Source organism: Humulus lupulus, chromosome X (assembly GCF_963169125.1).
Source record: "Humulus lupulus chromosome X, drHumLupu1.1, whole genome shotgun sequence".
Classification (NCBI taxonomy): Eukaryota; Viridiplantae; Streptophyta; class Magnoliopsida; order Rosales; family Cannabaceae; genus Humulus; species Humulus lupulus.
In genome coordinates this window covers 16975168-16985333 of record NC_084802.1, presented here as the reverse complement: position 1 = coordinate 16985333, position 10166 = coordinate 16975168, and the positions used below count along the sequence as shown (strand labels likewise).

The 10166-nt window shown below is 41.6% G+C and overlaps 2 protein-coding genes across 2 annotated transcripts; one reads left to right on the top strand and one right to left on the bottom strand.

Moving 5' to 3' along the window:
* Window positions 1-1131: 1131 nt before the first annotated feature.
* Window positions 1132-2897, bottom strand: LOC133805577 (uncharacterized). The gene is made up of 4 exons (XM_062243757.1): window positions 2847-2897; window positions 2516-2738; window positions 2020-2375; window positions 1132-1948 (listed from the first exon to the last, which is right to left on the bottom strand). The coding sequence occupies exons 1-4, from the start codon at window positions 2895-2897 to the stop codon at window positions 1361-1363; spliced, it is 1218 nt and encodes a 405-aa protein (XP_062099741.1). The 3' UTR covers window positions 1132-1360.
* Window positions 2898-7246: 4349 nt separating this feature from the next.
* On the top strand, window positions 7247-8916 carry LOC133805576 (uncharacterized). Its single transcript, XM_062243756.1, has 4 exons — window positions 7247-7307; window positions 7634-7905; window positions 8029-8537; window positions 8646-8916. The coding sequence occupies exons 1-4, from the start codon at window positions 7247-7249 to the stop codon at window positions 8914-8916; spliced, it is 1113 nt and encodes a 370-aa protein (XP_062099740.1).
* The last annotated feature ends 1250 nt before the right edge of the window (window positions 8917-10166 follow it).

The following is a 10166-nucleotide window of genomic DNA, read 5'->3' as shown; positions in this document are numbered from 1 at the left end:
AAGACCATGTACAACCAGGAGGAGAATCACCAATTGCTAGATGAATCTTTGGATTCTCTCGAGGAGAGATGAGAAAAAACAAGCTTGAGGGTTGCTGCTCATCAGCAAAAGCTGGCGCGCTATTTTAACTCCAAATTCAAAGAACGAAAGTTCCAGGTTGGAGATTTGATCCTCAGAAAGGTGATCATCAGAGATCCGGCAGCTGGAGTACTAGGACCAAACTGGGAGGGACCGTATCAAACTGAGCAAATCTTGCCACCTGGCACTTACAAGCTTGCTCGGTTGAATGGAGAGCTGATCAGGAACTATTGGAATGGCGAGCACTTGAGGAAATTTTATCAATGAATACTGCTTATAGAGTAGTAGCTTTGTATCAAGTGCTTAACTTGTTATTTAAATTTGTTTGTGAACTGGCTATTTGCTAACCAATCATGTTATTTTGAACAATGTTATTTTGTTTGAGACTCGTAATTAGACACGTTTTTTCTTTTTTTTTAACGAGTAATAAAAGAGATCACGCGCAGCATGGTCGAATCTTGCTACAAATTTTGCATATGTGTTGATTATTATTTCTTTGGCAGTGTTCAACTATCATTACAATTTAAAACAAAAAAGGTATTCTAAAAAAAAAAATATAACAGGCAGTGTTCAACTGGTCGGTATCCATCACATGAATGACCAACGTTTAAATAGTTGCATGTTTTTGCAGTGGTTGACGGCTGAAATATGTTTGTATATTCTATGTGTTTCACGAGTAGTAACTGCTCGGACAAATTCGGTCAAGTAGCAAGTGATCAAGGATTTTTCGACCCTCAATCACTTGGGGTGCACATAGGGTATACTGGCGTACACGTCAACACAGACAATAAGAGCACGAGCAAAGATATTTGTTTTTAGGCTGACTTGTAAATTTTTGAAGTCAAAAAAGGCCATTAAGCTAACTTGTTTGACAAAGCTTAAGTAACTTGGAATTTTTTAAAATTTTAAGTTAAAACAGATATTCGTGTGACAATAAATATTATGCTCATAAAATGTTAAAACAATAAGAGTGTGAGAAAGTATACTTAGTATGGACTTATGAAATGTCTAGAATTTCTAAGTTAGAAAACTAAGTACTCATGTGAAAATATAAGGCATACATCAGAGTGACTTTGCTATTCAAAATAAACTTGTAATGTTTAAGTATAAAAAGACTTAAATGTTTCAAGTTAGCCAAAAAAGAAAAAGTAAAGTACAAATGCCAACGGCTTGATCATACGAGCAAGAGTATATAACAAAATACAAAACAAAAGTATGATAGAGAGCTGGTAGGATGACAACTTGTCTGGTCGGGCGAAGGCTTCTCTGGTCGGATGAGAGGTCACTGGTCGGCTCTGGCAGGTTGGTCAACCCCTTCCTCAGCATCAACTACTCCTTCCGGTCGGAATGATAGCGTGGGGGAAGCAGATGTAGTGTCGGCAGGATTAGCTGCTTCCTCGGCAGCCCTGGCCTCACATTTAGCAAGCTCCTCTGCCTTAACCTCCTCCGTGAGAAAGTCGAGGTTGAGAGGCTTGTTTAGCTTCCACACCTGATAAAAGCAGTTGAAGCAGATCTCCTCGTAGCGAGTAAGATCGGCTTCTTTCTCCTGCCTTAGCTCCTCAATCTCGCGAATCAGTCCCTCGTTCTCGCGAGCCAACCCCTCGTTCTCACAAGTCAGTTTGTCTAACCGATCAGTCAGTGACTTGTTGGTTTGGGTTAGTTTATCATTCCCATCAGCCAAACTCCTAAGAGACTCCTCTTGCTCAGCCACAGTCTTCTCTGACCGCTCAAACTTGGATTGAAGATCCTTTTCTGAAGAAGTCAGATTATCCACCTTAGCTTGGGCCTCCACTAGTTGATCATTTAAGACCTTGATCAACTCTTGGTAGTCTACTGCTCGGTGTTGAGCATGACTGATGGTGATGAGCGTCTGCATGAAAAACAAGAGGTTACTACAAGTATAAATATAAATAACAAACTGTCTTGTGATAGAATACTTACATTCGCCAACTGAGCAAGCTCTCTCTGTAAGACTACATCAACGCTAAGTCGAGGGAAGGATTCAAAGCTTTGAATCGTTGAAGCGTCATGAAGGGTCTGATCAACCACATCCTTCCCAGTAGTACCAGCAGTGCGAAGTGCCTCACTCAGGCCGTTTGGATGAGTGGGGGTTAGGCTCACTGAAGGAGGAAGTGAGGAAGGGGTCAGCTGCGGGAGTGCAACTGACCCCTCGGGTTGTCTCCCTAGGCTGGGCGGTATTGTCCTCAAGACTTTGCTCAGAGGGGTGGAGCCACTCCCTTCTCCGGACTTCCTCTTTGGGGCAGGAGGGGCGTTGTAATGCCTGAACATCTCTGAATCTGCAAACGAGAAAACACAAGATTTGTTAGTAAAAGAAATATATATAAAGCAATATGTGGATAAGTATATTACTACTACTAGACAGCTCTATAAATCCAATATAACTAAGTTGACAAACATATCACTATGACTACTAAACCTGAGTTAAGGATTTGGTTGAGGAAGTCTTCCTCGTCGTCGGATGATGAGCTCAAGTCCCTCTCGGGCTGGATGGCTTTCCCCTTCCCAGTCTGTGTGGGAATAGCAGGTTTGCGCTGGTCATCTGGTTGGGGCTCCCTAATGACGAGATCGCTTGGTCTACAGGAGTGAGGAGATGGTCCAAGAGAGAACTGATCAGTCACAACCTCAGTGCCGGCGTTGGACTAATCAGTTGCATTATTTTCCTCAGTAGTGCTCTCCACTGTGATGTTTTGGTTACATGGTAGTAGGCCCACCATCTGAAGATTGTCTACGGTAACCAAAATTTTCACATCCTTCTCCTCGATACACATGTTGGCCAACTCCTCTGCTCGTTTAAACATCTCTTTTGTGGGTGAGGGTTGTTCGAGTGGACCCGCATGCGTAAAAGCCAGGTTGTTGGCTTTGATGTCCGACGTGAGAAAATACTCTGTATAGTATTTTCCAAGGTTCGACTTGTGAGCGATGCCACAAAGGTATTTAACCCCCTTATGCATGTGAAAGAGGTGGAAAAAACCTGTGTTCTTATGGCTTGGGTTGGTTCTGAAGTCGAACAAGTAATGTATCTCGTGAGGAGTAGGCTCATCCCAGCCTTACATGTAGTAGAGAATGTACAAGGCAGACAACGCCTGAATCCCGTTAGGAGCGATTTGGAAGGGAGAGACATTGAAATAATCCGCTACTGACCGGAAGAAGGGGTGTAGCGGGATGGTCGCTCTTGCATATATATGGTGCCTAGGCCAGGCACAATACAGTCCGCCAGGTCTGTTAGCTCTCTGGTGAGGGCGCGGACATATCACATTCACCCCTTTCAAGCCCAAGGCTTGGATGTGTTTGTCAAACATCCCAGGGTTGAGTTTTGTAGGCTTGGCGATAAACCAAGAGGGTGTTTCTTCTCCTTCCTTCCTTGGTTTTTGGATAGCCAGATGCTGGGTCTCGGTAGCGAATTTCTGTGTAATTTTTCTCCGAGATTTGTTTGTTTTTGGCGTCTGGTGGGGTGGTCTCGAAGAAGCTGCAGTGCGGACCTCACTGCATTCCACCACTTTTTGTACCGCTCTACGGGCTACTTGAGGGTCTTGGTCCAGCGGGAGTCTGTTGGACTTCTTTACCCTCATTTTGGACTGTTCAGCTTGATGAAGGAACTGCTCTTCGTGAAGAAAGTATAAAGCTGAACGGGGGAGGATCTTCTTAAAGCGGCGGAGGCAATCCTCAGGAGTGCGACTGTCAGGAGACGATGAGGAGTCGCTGCTTTGAGGGGTGTCAATCGACTGCGGGACGGACGTATCAGAATTCGTGTGGTTTTCACCTCCCCTATAGTCAAAGCGATTCATCTACAAAAAATAAAAATGGGGAGGTGAGTAACCATACAAATATAAATCAACAAGAGCAGTGTTTAGTTTTTCTACTTAGAAAAAATTTATCTAAGTAGTGAAAATTTAGCATGCATGGAGAAAAAATAATTTTAGTGCTTAAAAGTGCCAAAAAGTGTTTAAAAGTGCCTAAAAAGTTCTTAAGGTTCCTGGAATGAACATGAGCTAAAAGTTTTGGAAATAGGAAAAAATTTGGGTCCGTGTGTGCGTGCCTAAGGGGCTGTCCGAGGAGCCCATGCTATGACCGAGCAGACCCTTGTGTCCAAGGGGCCTCACCTAGTCCGAGGAGCCAAGAAATGCCAAGGAGTAGCGTGAGGGTCCGATCGGGTGCGCCTGGTTCGAGGAGATGCGTGCTTACCGTGTGGTGTCCGCTCGGGTGCGCCTGATCCGAGGAGATGCGTGCTTGTCGGGTGGTGTCCGCTCGGAGCTGCACGCCTGGTCCAAGTGGCTATGCGCCTGGGGACCGAGGAGCCGTGATGCCGAGGGGCGCGTATGTTGTCCGAGGAGCCGTGGTGCCAAGGAGTCAATGCTATCCGAGGGATCTAGTATGACCCACAACCAGCATCTGATCGGATGCATCTTGGACCGATTGGCTATTGTATGGTCCGATCGGACCTTACTTTTTACAAAAGAAAGAGCAATGGCCACTTGGCAATACCCCATGTCTCATACCCGAACCTCACCATAAACCCTAAGCCGAAAAACAAAACCCAAAATCCTTAGCACAAACACTACTTCTCATCCAAAACACGCAATCACAAAATCAAAATGGGGAAATTGAAAGGTTTTCCAATATTCTTGAGACCATATATCCATCAAATATCCAAAAACCCATATTCATGATTTAGGTTAAAATGACTCATTTTTCTTTAAATTTCTATGAAATTGAAGGTAAAATTCGGTTACCCATAACCTAAACAACATCAAAACAGTCACCAAACACATTGTATTGCTAAGATTCACACATAGATTCAAGAAAAAAATGCTCTATGAAGTTTCGACCATCTCATGCATTTTCATGGAGTTTTTGAAAAAAAAAATATAACAACAATATAAGAGCATGGAGGAGAAGACTTACCCAACTTTGAAGAGCCCTTGATTTGCTTGAAGAAATGAGAAGCTTCCCCTTGAAGACCCTTGAAGTTTCGGCCAAGAGAAGAGAAAATCAAGAGGGTTTCGGCCAAAGGAGGAAAAAGAAAGAAGATGAGAGGTTTTTTTTTTTTTTAGCTCTCTTGTGTGTGTATGGAAATGTGGGAGTATAGAGACCTATTTAAAGGAAAAAAGTGGGAATTACCACTTATTTTTGGACCCTTGGAATTCCTGGGATATTTTTTCTCCCCACGATTATGAGCAGTTAATTGCAGTGATCACGGTCTGTGGAGTCGTAGTCTGTTGCATGGTGGGAAGATGAACAGTTGATTTTTTAATAGTGCCATCAGCTTTGGAGAAAAAGTTTATTATGTGAGACATCATATAATAAACTTGGGGGGCAAATGTTATCCCCAAAATTTGAAAACGATGACGTGGCAATAGAAGTGACAAATGGCAAAGAATGGTTGGGTGACCTGGCATGACCTTGTCTGCCCAGGCATGACCTTGGCCGACCGGGCATGATCGTGGCCAATCGGTCATGACCATGTCCGACCAGCCAAGTGCATGTCTGCCTAGTTAAGTGCATGTCTGCCCAGTCAGGTGTGTGTCTGCCCAGTGAAGGTGTGGTCGACCAGCCTGAATGTGATATGGGTCAACTCGACAGAGCAGGGCTACGCAAGAGATCCCAGAAACAACTTCAACAAGAATCGGTCTTGGTTTGCGCGGGAATCTCTCATTTATCACACGAATATAGTGTACTATTATATTTTGAATATTATTGTAAATTTAATATAATGAGAATGACAAAATATCCCGATTATGGGGGATATCATCTGTACGATCCTGAGCCTATAAATACAAGGCTTATGGCATCATAAAGGGCACTTTTGAACTTTTGATTCGAATTCTTATTTTCTAGAGAGAGAGAGTACTTGTATTTGAGAGAATTCTTGTATTCTTGTAATATGCACTCAAGAAACTCAGTTGACTAAGGTTCATCTGATCTTGAGTGCAGATCCATAATCACAACTCTAAGTGGATTAGGCTATTACCAACACATTGGGGCTGAACCACTATAAAAATCGTCTGTGTCGTTTATTTCTCTTGAAGGTTTTTGTCGTTTTTGACGTCTACACGTCGTTGGCCAAAACGCGGTCAACAATATCATAGAGCGGATTCAGATTCTAACTTTCCTAAGAGAGCATTTGTATCTTGAGAGAAATATTGTATTCTTTTCATCTGCACTGAATAAACTCAGTTGACTCAGGTTCATCTGATCTTGAGTGTAGATTCATAATCATAACTCTAAGTGGACTAGGCTATTACCAACACATTGGGGCTGAACCACTATAAAAATTGTCTGTGTCGTATTTTTCTCTTGAAGATTTTTTGTCGTTTTGACGTCTACATGTCATTGGCCAAAAACGCGGTCAACACACGATAAAAGAGGCAATCATGAGTTACTTTTTTCTAAGTATGGGGAAGTGGAATAGCCGTCATGCACACTTTTGGGAAACTGAAAGGACCTGATTAGACAAGATTGGTCACATTTTTTGAGAAGACATGGGCGGTTCTGACAGATTTCATGGGGTATACGAAAGGTTTGTTTCCTAAGTTTACTTATTGCTGGTCGCAATAAATAAACTTGGGGGCAAATGTTTACCCAAAAAAGGTCATTGATGACATGGCAATGATTACTTACACATAGATTAACACGTGGCAGAATTAAAAGGCAGAGGTGTTGTTCGGCTATCGACCAGAGGCGCGCCTCCTTGTCGGTGTTAATGTTTGTCACGACCAGGCTGGTCGTGAAGCCCGATTTATTTCCTTCTTAGACTGTAATCTAATATTAACTGCATTTTAATATCTCTTCATAATTATTCTTGATACGCAGTTATTAAGGATAAGATATGACACATTATCATATGTAACTCTCCTTGAGCCTATAAATACACATGAAATAGTTCAAGGAAAAGACTTTTTGATTGATTTTAGCTTTTTTGCTTAAGATTGAGAGAAAACGGGCTAAGGTGAGTTGTTACCATCTGATTGTATTACGCCTAAGGTTTGTGAAACTCAAGAACCCTAGATTGGTGTGGAAGGTATATCTTGGGAGCCTATTCCTTCTTTTTTTGGCTTCTCTCATTGAGAGGCCTTTCTCTGAAAAGGAAATTCGTCATTCTATTTTTTATTGTGATGGGTCTAAGGCTTCAGGTCTGGATGGTTTCTCCATGGCTTTTTACCAGGCTAATTGGGATACGGTTAAGACTGATGTTCAAGCAGTGTTCGATGGTTTCTTTAAGGATGGAGTTATTCATCAAAGGATCAATGAAACTACATTTGCCTAATTCTGAAGAAGTTGGATAATTGTCGGGAGTGGGATTTCAGGCCTATCAGCTTGGTCACTAGTCTGTATAAAATTATTTCCAAGGTGCTGGCTGGTCGTCTATGAGGAGTTCTCTCTGATACGATAGCAGAAATACAAGGAGCTTTTGTGGAGGGTAGGAAGATTTTGGATACAGTGTTGGTGGCCAATGAGGTAGTGGAGGATTATCGGTGTAAAGGCAAAAAGGGATGGGCGTTCAAAATTGATTTTGCTAAAGTTTACGATTGTGCAGATTGGGATTTTCTGGGCTTTGTTTTGGATAAGAAAGGCTTTGGTGCAGTTTGGCGGAAGTGGATGTTGGGATGTTGGTCTTCTACATCTTTTTCTGTGTTTTTAAATGGGAGACCTAGGGGGAAATTTAAGGTATCTAGAGGTCTTCTCCAAGGGGATTCCCTGTCACCTTTCTTGTTTATCTTGAGAGTTGATGTTTTGGGTAGGATGGTGGATAAGGCTAAGAGCGTTTCGGCTTTAAGAGGTTTCAAAGTAGGAAAAGATTTTGTGGAGGTCAGCCATCTTCAATTCGCAGATGATACGATCTTCTTTGTTGACGATAATGAGTCTTTGTCAGTGCTTCTGGATATTCTGAAAGCCTTTAGTGTTGTTTCTGGCCTTTCTATTAATTTGTAGAAATGTCAGTTGTTAGGGATCAATCTGGAGGAGGATATAGTGGAGCTTCGTGCCAAGGAGATTGGGTGCGAGGTGGGTCAGTGGCCTATGAAGTATCTGGGTTTACCTCTTGGGGCCTCCCCTCACAACAAAGGCTTTTGGGAGCCCGTGATTTCAAGTTGTGCTAAATGTTTGGATGGGTGGAAGTGTGTTTTCCTGTCTAGGGGTGGTAGATTGACTCTTATTCAATCGATTCTTTCTTCTATTCCGGTGTATTATATGTCATTTTTTTGTATTCCTAAAGGTGTGGTAGAAGTTTTGGAAAAGTTGATACGGGATTTTCTTTGGGAAGGTGCGGATCATTCTCAGTCCGATAACCTAGTCTCTTGGAAAGAAGTTTGTAAATCTCGGGATCATGGGGGTTTTGGCATTGGAAATTTGGATTCGAGAAATAATGCATTTCTCATGAAATGGCCGTGGCGATTTTCGTTGGAAAAGAGCTCTTTGTGGCATAGAGTGGTGATGAGTAGGTATGGGGGGTGGAGATTTTTGGGATACTGGTAGAGGGGGAGGTTATCTGTTCGTGGTCCGTGGAAAAATATTTCTTCTCTTTATGAGGAGTATCTTCAGTTGGTCAGGTTCAAGGTTGGGAAGGGGGACCGAATTCGGTTTTGGGAAGATATTTGGATTAACGATGCTCCTTTAAAGCTTCAATTCCCAGACTTATTTTTTATTTCCTTGTCCGGTAACTGTTTGATTAAGGATATGGTGGTTTCTGGAGGAAAGGCAAGTTTGGAAATCCTTGGGTGGGATTTGCGTTTCAGAAGGAATCTGTTTAAAATGGAGGTTACCAGTCTCACTCAGTTATTACAGTCGTTAGTGAAATTTCTGAATGATTTTATTTCTTGATATTGAAAAAGCTTACAAGCTGTGAATATAATACAGAAGGAAAGAAAAACTTGATCCTCAAATTCTGATGTGAACAGAATACCCTGAAAACTAGGACAATAAATAATAAAATATCTATACAAGGAAGGAAATAAAAAATACAATATCCCTATCATTAATTTTGGTATCCTAAAAAACTTTCTATTTTAATATTTCTACACTCCTCCTCAAGCTGAGTTGTATATATATACAAACCCAGCTTGGAATTAAATTCTTCAAAGCTTGTTCTTGGTAGAGCCTTTGTTAGGATGTCGGCAATTTGATTCTTTGTAGGAATATAGTTGAGTTGTACAATTTTCGAATTCACTTTTTCAGAGATGAAGTGTCTGTCTATTTCAACATGTTTTATTCTGTCATAGTGAACTGGATTTTTAGCGATGCTAATAGCAGCTTGACTATCACTATAAATTTTAAACCCCTCATAAGATTCAATTCTTAACTCATTCATCAATCTTTTAATCCACATCCCTTCACATATACCTAGGGCCAATGCATGATATTCTGATTCTGCACTACTTCTTGAAACAACAGACTGTTTTTTTGCTTCGCCAAGTAACAAGATTACCCTAAACATAGGTGCAGTAGCCACTAGTTGATCGTCTGTCAGTTAGTTCTCCAGCCCAACTGGAATCTGTGTAAATCTCTAAGTCTCGATTGTTGTGCCTTTTGACGTGCAAACCAAGACCTGGAGTCATCTTTAGATACCTTAGAATTCAATAGACGGCTTCCAAGTGCTCCTCACAAGGACTATGCATATGTTGACTGACTACACTGACAAAGAAAGCAATATCAGGCCTAGTATGAGAGAGATAGATCAGTTTTCCTACTAATCTTTTATAACTCCCCCTCTCTACTAGAATTGATTCCCCACACTTCAGTTGGTTCTCAAGTTTGGATCCATTGGAGTATCTGCAGGTTTGCTCCCCATCATTCCAGTTTCCTTTAGAAGATCTAGAATATACTTTCTTTGAGATATAATAATTCCATCTCTAGATCGGGCTACCTCCATTCCAAGAAAGTATTTGAGTTGCCTTAGATCTTTTATCTCAAATTCTGAGGCAAGAAGTCTTTTGAGATTCAAAAGTTCACTTGAGTCATCTCTAGTTATGATGATGTCATCTACGTAAACAATGAGAATTGCCAGCTTCCTTGTTGGAGAAAACTTTACAAACAAGGTATGATCAGCTTGGCATTGAGTGTATCCAATCTTT

Coding starts and splice junctions, on each gene's coding strand:
- LOC133805576 (XM_062243756.1), top strand. CDS start 7,247: ATGGCTTTTTACCAGGCTAATTGGGATACGGTTAAGACTGATGTTCAA. Junction 7,906..8,028: donor TAGGAAAAGATTTTGTGGAG/GTCAGCCATCTT, acceptor ATTAATTTGTAG/AAATGTCAGTTGTTAGGGAT. Junction 8,538..8,645: donor CATAGAGTGGTGATGAGTAG/GTATGGGGGGTG, acceptor TCAGTTGGTCAG/GTTCAAGGTTGGGAAGGGGG.
- LOC133805577 (XM_062243757.1), bottom strand. CDS start 2,897: ATGTTTAAACGAGCAGAGGAGTTGGCCAACATGTGTATCGAGGAGAAG. Junction 2,739..2,846: donor TGTGTATCGAGGAGAAGGAT/GTGAAAATTTTG, acceptor GCAACTGATTAG/TCCAACGCCGGCACTGAGGT. Junction 2,376..2,515: donor CAACCAAATCCTTAACTCAG/GTTTAGTAGTCA, acceptor TCTCGTTTGCAG/ATTCAGAGATGTTCAGGCAT.